The 13,816-nt window shown below is 42.9% G+C and overlaps 1 protein-coding gene across 1 annotated transcript in view; it reads left to right on the top strand.

The window, feature by feature from the left end:
• ARIH1 (ariadne RBR E3 ubiquitin protein ligase 1) overlaps positions 1-13,816 on the top strand; it is a 20,426-nt gene that overhangs the window by 2,251 nt on the left and 4,359 nt on the right. Inside the window, exons 2-9 of the mRNA XM_009873218.1 lie at positions 854-998; positions 3,662-3,754; positions 4,148-4,203; positions 6,905-6,971; positions 7,404-7,510; positions 7,895-7,937; positions 8,302-8,373; positions 9,982-9,989. Coding sequence (XP_009871520.1) covers positions 854-998; positions 3,662-3,754; positions 4,148-4,203; positions 6,905-6,971; positions 7,404-7,510; positions 7,895-7,937; positions 8,302-8,373; positions 9,982-9,989 — 591 coding nt within the window. The remainder of the gene's footprint in view (positions 1-853; positions 999-3,661; positions 3,755-4,147; positions 4,204-6,904; positions 6,972-7,403; positions 7,511-7,894; positions 7,938-8,301; positions 8,374-9,981; positions 9,990-13,816) is intronic.

Raw genomic sequence — 13,816 nt, 5'->3', positions numbered from 1 at the left:
CCTGCTGATGCTGGGGTGGCTCTGGTGGCTTGGCTGCTAGCCCAGATTGCCTCTTCACCTTGCGTTTGGGGTCTGGCTCTGCCTAGAAGGCTTGAAGCTATTATGGGTTTAGTGTTGGTAAGCAGTGAAGAAATGGTGGAACTTGAAGATAATTCACTGGTGTGTCTGTTCATTTTCAAGTAGCAGAGAAAACGTTTTTATATGCAATGAAGAGAAGGAATTTTGAAAAACTGATAGAAGCAGTTGTTGAAGTCAGCAGTAATGAACAAAGGGTCTAATGTTGGTTGAGCAGACCGTAACGTTTCTTGAGTATTGGAGTTATTGAACATCCGTATTGCAAAGAGAGAAGAGCGCAGAGGATTAAAAAGGCTGTTAAGTGCTGAGTTCCTGCCAAAGATGAAAATAAGGACTGAGCTATCAAGAAGCAACCCTTTAGCAGTGAGATCTTCCATCCAGAGGTGGAAAAAAAATACAGAGTTTCTGATAGAGATTAAAATGGAGCTGCTAACATGAAGGAGCTCTGGAGAAATGTAGATGTTTGGAATGTGTTAGGTGCGATTATCTGTGGAGAAGTGTAGGTGAAATTGCATGAGAATGTGGTGAAATCTTAACTGGACCTCCTTGGGTTTGATGAGGATGAATGGAAGTGTGTGGTGAAGATTTTCTGGGACAGGGAGGTGGAGAACTGTCACGTGAGAAGCTGTGCTGGGAGAGAAAGTTACATCTGTTTTTTGTTTGTGTTTTTTTTTAAATACTAAAACCAACTTTGAACACTTAACTCTCAAATAGCTTTTGAAAAATCATGAGTTACAGGGAAAGTAGTTAAGCTTTCGTTGTCTCGTGTGTTATGCAGGTACTTCGATGGCAACTTGGAGAAGCTCTTTGCAGAGTGTCATGTAATTAATCCAAGTAAAAAGTCCCGAACGCGCCAGATGAACACAAGGTCATCGGCCCAGGATATGCCTTGTCAGATCTGTTATCTGAACTACCCAAACTCGGTGAGTACCTGGCAACCAAGGTGGTACCTGACTGGTAACTCCCCAAACTTTGCTCTCTGAAACTTAACTTTTTGAGTGCAGAAGCCTGTTAGGACTTCTCCAACAGTATTTTAAAGAAGTCTTTGAAACAAAACTGAGATTTCACTTTTTTCATTGAATCTAGTGATTAAAAAAACAGTGTTCAAGGTTGTTTCTTTATGCAATAAACCTCATGTCTTGTGCGCTGCTGTAAATAATGATACAAAACAGTCAAGCCTAGAATAAAACCAAGCAGGAGTAGAAGTAAAGTTGTTTTGTTCAGAGGACACAACCAGCGTGGATATCTTTGGCTCTTTATCATGTTTGCACAATACCTTCTTAATCAGAGATGATTAGGGTGGAAGTGCTTGCTGGGGCTCTTAAATTGTCGTAAGATTGGAGTTGGTGCTTCTTTTTTTGTAGTTGTTACCAAATGATTAAATTTTCCCACGTGCTTATTGAAGGTCCAGGCTTCTGCTGTGTTTTGTACAGGCGAGCAGCTCATGGTGATTTTCCAGGAGCAGGACATTATCCTGGAAGGAAGGGAGATTAGAGGAAAAGCCCAAGTGTGAGCCCATCCGTGTCTTTTCCAAAGAGTGTGAGGAGTCGTTGCTGGTTTTGAAAAAGACAAGCTTGAGAAATTTTGTTAACCCTCCACCTTATGCTGAAATCCTGTTGCTTTAATTGCTGCAGGCTTTCCATGTTCCATAGTAAGGAAATAATTTTGACTTTAGGCTATCCAGTATTTTCAGTGAAGAACCTCTGTTTCTTTGCTATGCATAAAAGTTGGGGCTTATAGGAAGCCAATACTATTAGTTATTAATATTTAAACTAAATTATTTCTCCTGTGAAACATTGTGTCTAAGGTGACCATAAGCCAGCTGATTTGAAATCTCTTTTGGACAATGTGAATTATAAATTCGAGGATAAGTTCTGCTTAATATCTAACTAAAAATTTTGGCTTATAAATCTTCTTGCAGGTGTCAGCTCCCCCCCTTCTTTTTCCTTTCAGCCTATGGAAAAATGAGAGCTTGCAGTTGTGTCTGTTAAGAAGTTTTACAGTCTACAGCTGTTAAGAGGAATGTAAGAGTCTTGAATATTTACCCTTTCCTGGGGTTGTTGCAGGTGGTGTTTATCTGCCCTTTAAAGCATGTGTAAGGAAAATACAAAGCTTTAGAGAGCTCTTCAGTCCTTTCTATAGAACTGTGATTTGAGTTTTTGGGAAGCACCTGCAAAAAGAGGTGTTTGTTGGCAGCCTGTGCCCTGATGGTTTGGAAACTTGAAGGAGTAGGTGGTCCCTTCTTTGGTCAGGTTGATGCTGCCAGAGGAGCAGGGACAGGTATCGAATGGCGGCACGCTGCTGCTGGCACTTGGCTTTGCAAGAAAAGAAGGTGCTGAGCATAGATAGGGTGAAAGCAGAGCTGTCCCCCGCGATAACGTGGTTTCAGAAGTCGCTGCTACCCGGCGTGCTTGATGGTTTTACTTCGACTCGCTCCCTTGACGTCTGCTGTCAGCTTAGCCAAAACTAATTGGGAACTCCCTCAAAGTGAAGAACGGAGATGAAAGATACTCTGAATTCTTTGCATCCTAAGAGGAAGCGTGGTGGCTGCCTTTTAGGTGGGCATTTAGCAAAATCTTGTCACTGCCAGAAATGGCGTGGTGGCTCTAATCTTGACTCTATAGTCAAGGAGGTAGTTTGGGAAGAACGCTGTTTTCTTAAAGTGGCTTCTCCTGAATTAACAGCATCCTGCTGCTGTGTTTTGGGCTGTTTCACGGAGGATACCAGGTTTCTTGCATTTGGGAAGTTTCATGGAAGTCAATGGTATCTCAGGGTGAAGCTCTTCTTTTATCTTATTGGCTGAGAATCAGGTGGTTGGAAAAGTGAAGCTGTCAAATAGCAACCTGCGCAGTGGTACAAGCAAAACTGTTTTAAGTATAGTTTGTTGTTGCCCCTGGCTCTGGGTATAAAATAACTTGAAGATGACCTGAGAAAAGTAACTTGATTTCAGTCTTTTCCTGGGCAGTGTTTGCTTCTCCACCGCTTGTGTAACCATTCAGTCCCAGATGGTGTCTTGGCAGACTCTGCAGATGAAGTTGTCCTTGTTGCCGTCTGCAACAGCTAATCGTTGTTGAATTTTATTTTGCAATTTACACCTGCCAATTAGGATCTTTAGTGTCTTCATCTGATGAGCATCGGGGTTTCAGGAGGAAGTTGACCAAGCGAGTTGGCAAACTTTATGTCTACACCTCAGGATTGTGTGCACTTATGCTTTTTTTTAAATTTCATTTTTTATTTCAGTTCTTGGCATTGCATTTATTTTATGTGTTTGTAAGAGTAAGGGGCAGGCCATGCTATCCTCTGATGTCCTGCTAAAACAAAGCTTGAGTTAAATGAACAGGCAGGATGGAAATGTCAGCCACACCTTTTCCTCGCTAGAGAGTTGGAGATTCAAGCCTGGCTTGGAAAGCACGGCGAAGGCTGCATCAGCAGCGTTACATAGCGGGGACGATGCAAAATAAATGGTAGCATCCCGAGTTTGGTGCCGAGGCTGAGGTGTGAGAAATGGCACAGCTCTGGTAAAGGTGAAACAATCGAGGGAATCCATGTGATAAAATTCGATGTGGTTTGTTCTTTGTCGTTACAGTACTTTACTGGCCTTGAGTGTGGACACAAGTTCTGTATGCAGTGCTGGAGTGAATATTTAACTACCAAAATAATGGAGGAAGGCATGGGACAGGTAAAATGTCAACTCACCTCATGACTTGTTGCTGGAAATCCTGTATATCGGAGTGAAGGGAATAAAAGGAGAGAAATCCTATCCATGAAAGTTTAAAAAAAACCCCCAAAAAACAACAAAATAAACCCAAGCCCTAGAGCTTTGGGGGCTATGGTCTTTGCCATGGGTGAAGCTGGAGGGAACTCTGTGGAGTTAGTGCGGGTGTCTTGGTTCGGGGTGGGAGGAATCATGCTGCGCGCGGTGGCACATCTGGGACGTGATGACAGAGCCAAAGTGCTCTTTTTTTGCTACGGCTCGTAGTGAAGTCTGTTGCCTTGGAATTCTTTATGATGCAAATACAGGATAAATGCTGTTCTTATGATTTTTTTGTGTGTGGTTTTTTTTTCCCCCCAGACCATTTCATGCCCTGCTCATGGCTGTGATATCTTAGTTGATGACAATACAGTAATGTAAGTATGAGAAGTTGCCACCTCTTGGCTTTCGTCTCTTTCTCTGTTTTGTTACTCGTGTGCTATTTGAATGTCTTAGCTTTTAAAAAAACTGCAAAGGCAGCAGAGAGACTGTTGTTGAACTGTCTTATTTTAATACCGATATGTCTCTTAACTTCCTGCTTAGCTTTGAAAAACCCATGTGGCAGTACTTGGAGGAAAGACTACTTGACCAATTTGAGCAGCATGACAGCAGAAAAAACACCAGGCAGTGTTTCCAAACCCGATTTAACTGCTTTGTGACTTCTGCTTCCTTTGATTTGTGTAGGAATTTAGGACTTCCTCCCTAGGTCAACCCACTGGTTCACCAGGTCCTATAGCTATAGGTAATATGTGAGTCAGAGGAAAGAAGCCCTGAGTGTGGGGTGTGTTTAAGTCCTCCGATAGAAAGCAGTTGACCCTTCAAAGTAAGATTTGGTGAAGCTGGTGTGTCAGCCTGTGTCGCTTCGCTTGTGAAGTTGTCCAGCTGTAGGATGACTGCTCATATGTGGCGGAGCAGTGAATTGCATGAGCTTCCTTCTCTTTTATATTGGGGTGATGTTATTGCATGAGTAATATCCTTCAGAATTCCAAACCTTGATTAAGTTCATTTTAATTCTTCATGCTCACAAGTGCCTAAATAGAAGCTTCTTCTATTACCTTCTTCCTTCCTGAAGTCTGACTCACTCATTGATATTAATTTGCTGGGTTTTATATCAGTTGCTTTCAGACTGGTGGTTTCCCATAGCCCTCTGCATTAGTGGCTCTATGTTAGTCATGAAGTGTAGGCTGGATAGAAGGGGAAGTAGCTGAAATGTTTTCATGCCCTGTTGAGGGGTGGCTTGTAGAGTTCAGTGGGTGGAAGCCGAAGTTGGCATCCTACCTCGAGTGACTTGAGATTTTTGTTTATCGGAGTCTGGACTCCACTTCTGGCATTTTACCTCTCGGCAGGAAATTTCTCGAGTGTCTCCTTGATTGCGGCACTTCACATAAGCTGTTCAAGTGGTGCGTGTAAAGCAGGCTAGCCGAAATCGTTGGGAGGCTGTGGTGCGAGCAGTGGCAAAGAAAGGACGGAATAAGAGGGGGGCAGCACTGGCTTTTGTTGCTGCATTGTAGTAGGCCTGACTTTTCTAGCACAGAAACCCACAGTACTGGGGTGAATCTGGGCAGTCTTCAACTCTCACTATGGAATTCCCCCTTGCCTAGAAATGACAGATATCTGGGGTCTGTGATCCACTGGAAAATCAAAGTAGATAGACCAAGCGATTAATTTACTTCTCAGTAGTTGCTCTTGTACAGTGTTGCCAAGTTGAGGTATCTCCATGTGAGTCCAGACCTAGGAACTGAGATGACTTTCCTGGATTTGTGAGCGCTCAGCTAGCTTATTGTCCGTTTCCCTCATGACTCTTGAGCTTCAGTTGAAGAGAGGGTCCCTTTCAGTTCTGAGACCTTCAAGCTGGCTGAAGATAATCTGCTTCTGTCCCTTGTTCACCCTCGCTAATGCTGCTGGTAATTGCTTTAACCTATATGCAAAGTTGTTGATTGCCTTTATTACCGGCGTGTCTAACGGCCTCTGCCTGTGGGTGGCAGCGATCTAGTAGTAACCTCTGAAAATCAACTCATCAGCCGATTTGTTTTATTTTTGCACGGGGAATTTGGCTGCCACGTGCTCTGTTTTATATAATAACCAACGTGTCGTTTGGAGAGAAGCTCCCCAGACTGCTGAGAGCCAGGATTTAGGCAACATCATGTCGTCACGTGCGCTGTGCTTTAATGAGCTTTGGCATGATATGCTTGGTTTTGGCTGTACCCTGAAATGGATAATCTATTAATTTCAATATTTAGATGTGATGCGGCCTGTGTAAAGCTGTAGCCCACAACATGGTTTAAAAGATATGTTCCTTGTAGTCCAGCTTTTATGTTTTTATATATGTGAAAGACACTTTAGTCGTAACTGAAAGATGGGTATATAAGCGCTCAGCAGTGTAGAATTAAATTATTCTGAATATATATAGTCTTGACATGTCATCTGCAAATGCCAGCTGGGTTGATGCATCCAGGAGAAAAGTGGTCACCATTCTTTTAAAGGATTCCTTCTGTTTTTTTTTTCTGTTCTCCCACTTCTAAGCTGACTGACTTAATTTAAAGTTGATGTTTTGTACCTCCTCTGTGATGCTGAATCTAAATCAACTTTGGTTTTATGGTAAATAGATTAAACCAACATTACCTTTTAAACTGAAGCTGTAGCATTCTACTGAAACCCAGAAAACATTAGGGTCTACCAAAGTTATTAACCGCACGACGGTTGTTCTGGAGGATTTTAAAGGGATTTGCCCCAAAATGTGCATGTTTAATGTAAATAAACTATTGAAATTGTTTCCTCTGTTTCTTGGGCTCTTGAGGAAAGTGTTTAAATAAAAATCCCGTTACCAAGAGGCTCAGTTCTTTGGAACTGTGTGAACTTTCTGTATAATTCTAAAGCTAATATTGTAAGTTAAATGCAATATGTGTAGTTTTCTTGATGTTTTAATACAGGAATAGAGAATATGTAAGTCCAAAAAAGTGCCTGCAAGTGTAGAAGGAGTAATCAAAACCTTTTGACTGTCTTAACTCATTTTTCTCCATGCACAGCCAGTAAATTTCCTACCACAATGTTTTTTTCTGCTTTTTTCCCTTTTCGCAGGCGTTTGATCACAGATTCCAAGGTTAAATTAAAGTACCAGCATTTAATAACCAATAGTTTTGTAGAGGTGAGTCTTTATTTGAATCTTTTCATTGCTCCTAAGTCGTTTTTGTCTCATGTATGTACCAAACCAGAGAATTAGTCTCTAATCAGGTGTGACTACAAGTGAGAGGCTTTGCAGGGATTGTTATGTAGCCTTTTTAGTTATAGGTATAGATATAGGAAAATATGAAAATATTAAAAGACCTAGAGATACAGCAAGCAGCCATAGCGTGGAGGTACTTAAAAGATATGTAGGTGTGGTGCTTAGTGGTGAACCTGGTTTGACAGTTGGACTTGGTGGTCTTAAAGATTGTTTCCAACCTAAATGGTTCTCCGCTTTTATATTCTTTGATGAAGACTGAAGGTCGTGGCTGACGGGATGAAAAGGGGGTGAATGACAGGTGGCGTCCTTGTGCAGCATCCTTTTTTCTAGTATTTTTTTTTCTTTATTTCATAGTGTAATCGACTGTTAAAATGGTGTCCTGCCCCAGATTGCCACCACGTTGTTAAAGTCCAATATCCTGATGCTAAACCTGTTCGCTGCAAATGTGGACGTCAGTTTTGGTAAGGCAAAAAGGCCTATTGCTTTGTACTTGCTGTCTTGAAAGTTTATTAGCACGTGCTCTGTAAGTCTTCATACCAAGATGTGGTTTAGATGTTGGGGAGAAGCGTGGACTTCAGATGTACCTGATCCTGCTCTACAGCTCGCTGCGAAACCCATCATGGCGTAGTTGTTGGTGTCTGTGTCTTGAGCCTCCTTCTCTTGAGGGATTTTGAACGCTGTGGGGGTTTTTTTTCCTGTTTTTGACGCATATAATGTTTCCTTGGGACTGACTTTAGTCTTTCAGCCGAACAACCCAGAAGAAACCTTCCACAGTGTTAACCTAGTTAAATAAAAGTGTAACTGTTTGCCCCATTTGCTTATTTTCCCCTTTCTTTCACTTACAGCTTTAACTGCGGTGAAAACTGGCACGATCCTGTTAAATGCAAGGTGAGCCCATCAAAGTTCTTCTCTAAATGTGTAGCTTGAAAAAGTTTAGAGTCAATTTAGGTGGAAAATGTAGGAATTAAGCACAAGCTTTGCAGCTGTTTGCATCGAGGAGTGTAGTAGTTGACCTGTTTAGATCGTAGTGTGAGAAGAATCAGTGAAATCTTATCGGTTACCTCAAAGCTGGAAGTTGTGAAGGAACAGTGCCTCGGCCAGATGGAGACATGTCTGGAGGAGACAACAGTTACAGCACTGCTCCCTGTACTCCCACGTGGTTGTATGTGCCTCACCTGCACGTGAGCAGCTGTCTTGGGAGTATTTCCAGTTCCTCTCTTTAAATGTGACTCTCTCTTCATTTTTCTACCAGTGGTTAAAGAAATGGATTAAGAAGTGTGATGATGACAGCGAGACTTCTAATTGGATTGCAGCGAACACAAAGGTGAAAGCTTTTCTCACTTTTTGTATAGACTTGTCAGATGAAAAGGACAGCCTAACTCCTCTCTACTGGGATTATTTTGTTCTGTGGCGTGTCAGTAGTTAAGAGCAAGTCTTAAAATCCATAGTACGCTGAAGTACTCATTTTAAGAGCAAAAATAAGTGTTACTTCCTCAAATCAGGTGAAGTTCTTCAGGTTAAGCGGAGTTTTCTCTTGTAAGAAAGTTAACTGGAGACTCGAAGGAGTTTCGAGTCTTTGGGCTCCTCTCTGGCATTGCTGGCTTCCCCAGGCAAATCCATGCCTCACTCCGGTGTGTGAAATGTGTTAACGCCACCCGTGGCTTGATTTGGCTGTGATAATTCACATCTGCCTTTAAATCCCCTGGGTTGGCCTCATGGGGAGTTGTTCATTTCCGCTGGGCAGGATTCCAGATGGAGACTGGCAGAACAGCTGTTAAATTCGTATTATGTAAACGCCTTCCTCCTAGCTAGCCCAACTTTGCCTGAAACTTCAGCTTCGATTCAGTTGGGGATGAATTAAAACAAAGGTTGGCACAGTGGCAAGAAAACAAAAGCAGCAGATGCCATCTGGGGGAGTTGGGAGCGGACCCGGGTCTCACGACTGCGGGGCCAAGAGGGTGGAAGAAGGAGGTGGGGGAGAGCGTGGGGAAATGGCTGCTTTGTTTTCTTAGCTCCGTTGTGTAACTGGTTAATGGTATTGTTTGCAGCCGCGGCTGCTTCTTTCTGGGGCTGGTCGTGTGTTTTTCATTCGACTGGAATGTTGCGTTATGGCGAAAGGAGAAACACCCATCGTGCTGAAACACACGGTTAAAATCAGGCTGAAACTGTGCCGTCTCGGCTGCTTCTTACTGTTCTGCGGGCTGAGGCTTGTGTGGTCCCTGCTTGGAGGTCGAAAGTTGCTCAATAAAGTGAACTTGGCTTTTTCTGAGTGGGAGTGTATTCAAAGACGTATTGCGGCTCAAGGGCTGAATGAGGTTGCTTTGATCTTTGGGTATTGCAAAGCTCAAATTGTCAGAAATATGGCTGAAGTAAAAAGATTTGATTTTTTTTTTTTTTTTTTTTGTGTTGGGAAACACCCATCCAGGGAGGAAAAGAGTGTGGCTGAGCCATGGTGGCATCAGCCCAGCTTATCTGTTAGTTGCTGTCAGCTGGTGTCAGCAGCAGAACAACTCTTGTCCTTGAGCATCACTACTGGAGCTCCTTTCTTTAATATCGTGCAAGATGCTGCTACAGCAAGAAGATACTTGAGAGGCTGTACAGCAGCAACAGGAAGAAATATAACATCAGGGTAATTACACCAGACATTTGAGCAAGCCAGCTCTCCTGGAGTCTTATGGTATCCATATTAATTGAACTAACTGTGGGGCAATATTGCAGTTCTCTCTCTCAGAAGACACCAAATTCGGTGTTGAATTTCTCCATTTTGAAGTCTCAAGAAGGAAATCGGATCTGGGTATCCTCAGATGCAAAAATTCCTGATTTCGGTTAGGAAATCTCTCCAAGTAATTCAGTCACACTGCTGTCTTTATGGCTGTTTGTAGCTTGTGAAAAATGCTTTCTCGAGTCCTCTAAGTGTGGTGCTGAGCTGTAGCCTTGTCCCACGCAGTCTCCATTCAGGGAAGAAAATTTCCTGTCTTACCAAGAAGAAGGTATATGAGAAAAACAGTCCAGTCCTCTTGGAATGTGGGCTTGAAATCTGGGTAATCCTTTGCAACAGGAGAATGCGAGATACATCTGTTCCGGCTTGCCCTGGGAGACAGAATAGGAAAGAAAAAATCAGGCGATTGTTGTATGAGAGAGAAGTGAAACCCAGCTGAATTGGTTTCTGTTCACAAACTGATGTGATGCGTTTTTTGATGAATTATGTAGAATGGTCTGAATGAAAAATGAGGAGAGTAGTGAGTTCTGTGTATTTTCTCTTTTTTAACTTTGTATTTGTTTATTCGTGCTTAGATCCTCACTGAGTTCTGTCTACTTCTACAAAAGAGGCAGCCCTTGCAGCAGAGCGTGCTTGAATAGATGACCTTTCACTTAAAATAAGCTACTTTCACATGAGTTCATCTTAATTTAACCTTGAGATAAGCCAATGAAGGTTCTTTATGAAGACTTTAAATTCTCAGTCTTCTTGCAGAAAGGGATTGAATAGTCCAAGACTTTGCACAGTTCCTTCTTCTTCAGTTTATTGTATGAACACGGTTCTTAAATAGTTCTTTCATGGATTAAAACAGTTTCAGGTATTTGGGAATAAAGAAACCATGTAGATCCATTACTTTTATTAAGTGGACTTTTAAAGGAGTAAGAAATACAGAAAACTTGGATTTGTGTGTTTATTTTGGGCTCTTAAGGTGTATCACCGCTGTCCGAAAAGAGTCTAAAGGAAGGAACGGGAAACCTGTTTTAAACCTGAGTTTCACTGAAGTTAATCTTTCTGCGTCTTGAAATACTAAAAGGAAGAAGAATGTAGATGCTAATGGTGCGGGCCTTCACCCAAGGCACTGTTTGTGTGAGGTTTTTTTCTTTTTTTGGAAGTTAAATTGGTGCTAATGAACTTTGTTCATCTATTACTAAAAAGGCCCCTGCCTTACTGCTTTTGGCTCTTGGCGTGTCACCATCTCATTATCTTCTGGGCTTGACAGGGCTTGAATGTTTGATGTATAAAACAGGCAGATTTTCTTCCGCCAGAAAAGCTATTGGCCGTTTTTTTAACTCTTCGAAGCAAGATAAAATGACTTGAACCCAGTTCTGTTCCTTTTAGGTCACTTTTTAATGTCTGAACATGCGCTCCTTCTGTATTTTCTGGAACTCCTACATTTGTTCCAATGTGTGGAAATTCTGGCAGCCAGCTAGATCCTCCCTGGGCACCAGCACTGAACTTTGCCCTTTCATTTCTCACCAGCATGGTTTTGTGCCAGAGCTGCGAACAGCATCTTTCCTGAGATGTCAAAAGTACCATCTTTTCCTCTCGGAGAAGCAAGCGTTTAAAATACCCTGCTTCACTTGACGCCTCTAGATGTTGTCATGGGGTGCTATTTCGCGCTAACCGTAATTAAGTTCAGCATTTTTTTGAATTTTGGTGAACTGCATTAAGAAATCCCGGTGGTGGTTGAGGTTTTTTCTGTTTTATAGGGTAAGCTCTAGGTAAAGGTGTTGCTGTGGACGTGGCTGGGAAGCTGACGTACACGGATTGCCTTCAGGAGTTCTGGAGAGGACTACTAATCTCTTTCACCTGTCCTGAAATATGAAGCAGGTTTCTATTTAGCCTCCTGTTTATAAAACAGCGGCTGAGGTGCGTGGTGTTTTATGTCTGTGAGGCCTTTTATGACTGAATAGGGATTGTTCTCTGCCAGGTTTGCCCAGGTTTTTGTTTCAAAGTGTGGCGTGTAAGCACAACGCCGAATTGTTTAGAGGGGGAACAATGTTAATGAGGTCACTTCTGCATCGTGGCGTGATGGATAACGTGCAGAATAATCTACTGGTTTAGTAATTTGATTTGCTGGCTATTATGTTGTCGTGTAGCTGTAATTCTCAGTAAGATCTTCCTTCCCTATCCTCCTTAATCTATAAATCTCTCCCACTCATTGCGTTGGTGGCTTGAGTAGTTGCTGCTTTTCTCTTTCTACTGGCGTTCAGCGTTTCAGTCTGTTGTTCTCATGGCTTTTCCTTAATTTTTAATAATATTTAACTTTTACAGAGCTTCACAGGTCTCTATACCTTACTGTGCAGTCTGTCGTCCTTGCGCTCTGCTTGACAGGCACACAAAGGCTCGAAAAGGATGGTGTTCCCTCTAATAAATGGGCTGTAATTAAGGTCTTTTTGTTCTAGTTTTGCATTGCAGGGCTGAAAGCCTGAAGCGCCTCACAGTGTTAAGACACTGAAGAGCTTGGTGTCATCATCCTCAAAGACAGGAGAGCAGAGTTTCTTCACTGCACGCCCCAGGGTCGGCGTTGGGATGGCGCAGGGCCAGGTGACAAACAGCGCTGCTGTTTGTGTGTATCAGTGAAGCGCACCCTGGCTGATGAGCAGATTGAGCAGAGCTCTTCGCAGTCATGGAGGATCTTGATGGGATAAACCTAAATTTGGGTCCCGACGTGTTGGTGTAGGATCGAGAGAGGGAGGAGGGCTGCCTGGAAAAGGAAAATAGATACTGTGCCAGATACTGTGCTCAAAGTGGAGATGGGTTTTGACTCTGAAGGTGCTACTGCAGGAGAAAACATCCATTCAACTTCTGGGACAGTTCCCCAAATCTGGGGAATCTTTTTATTTACATGGCAAACCCTGGTCTTCTGGTTGGAAACTGAGTTTAGTTCTCTTACTTGGACCCAAGCCCTGGTGATGACCTGTCAATGGGATGGGAATTTTGCCCTTCTAGGATGAACAGGAGGGCAGCACCCTCCAAACAAGTGCGGTGATAGCATCTCCTTTCAGAGGGGAGATGGGTTTTGACTGTCTGGTTGCGTGGACTGTCTGGTTGCGTGGGCTGTCTGGTTGCGTGGACTGTCGCCTGTTTCTGCCCAGCCCTTAACCCTTAACCTGAGTACTTCTCAAGGCACAAATGTGCTCAGGTCTCTCACAATACAAAGCTTTCTGTTGCCTTGGAGAGGTAACCTTGGCTTCGTATCCTCGTTGGGATACTATAGAAATAATCTTTCATGCTCTGCGTGAGTTGAATATAGTTTTTGGAGGTGGCCATATGCTGCTGATGTATGGGAAAGATACTAGTGTTTTAAAAAAACCCCAAACCTATTCCCCAAAGATTTCCCTCTGCAGTGCTGCTCTTTGATATCCTCGTGTTCATCAGAGGCCTTGCACCTTGAAAGGGAAGCCCCACACGGGCTTTTGCAGAGAAATCTTCTGTGAGTGTCATATGACAGGGAAAAAAAGGCGCCTGATGGGAAATGTGGGAAAGCCCTGGGAGAGGAAGTGTCTTTAGCTGATGGAAACTTCTTTGAAGCACGCTAGATCCTTGCTGCACGTTTGCAGATAGCTTTTTGGATGGTGTTTAACAACTGCAGGTATCTGGGATTGATACCAGGACGATACTGGCTCACCGTTAAGCTTTTTTTTTCTTTGTTTGTGTGCTAAAGTGGGATGAGGAAAGCCAGATGCCTTCCCCTGGGCTGTTAGAAACCATCCCTACTGCTATGACTTTGGAGGAGGTCATGAAATTACCCGTCCATCATCTGTATGATAACAGCATAGATAAAATACATTAATCCTTATGCTTTCTTTGCTGTTTAGCTGCTCCAATTTTAGAAATATTTTAAGGCCGGGCTCATAAGAGGATCTGGATGATTGAAGGGAAGAAGTAAATTGTGCATTTTGCTCGGCGTGCTCTCTTTACTGCCAGAGGAACCCTTCTAACTCCATGAGACTGTCTTGGGTTCCGTCCTTTCCCTGCTAATGGTGCTCTCTGTCCCGTGAACAGG

Source organism: Apaloderma vittatum, unplaced genomic scaffold (assembly GCF_000703405.1).
Source record: "Apaloderma vittatum isolate BGI_N311 unplaced genomic scaffold, ASM70340v1 scaffold35817, whole genome shotgun sequence".
Lineage (NCBI taxonomy): Eukaryota > Metazoa > Chordata > Aves > Trogoniformes > Trogonidae > Apaloderma > Apaloderma vittatum.
Note: the sequence above shows the minus strand (reverse complement) of the source record. Positions and strands in the feature narration are given on the sequence as shown.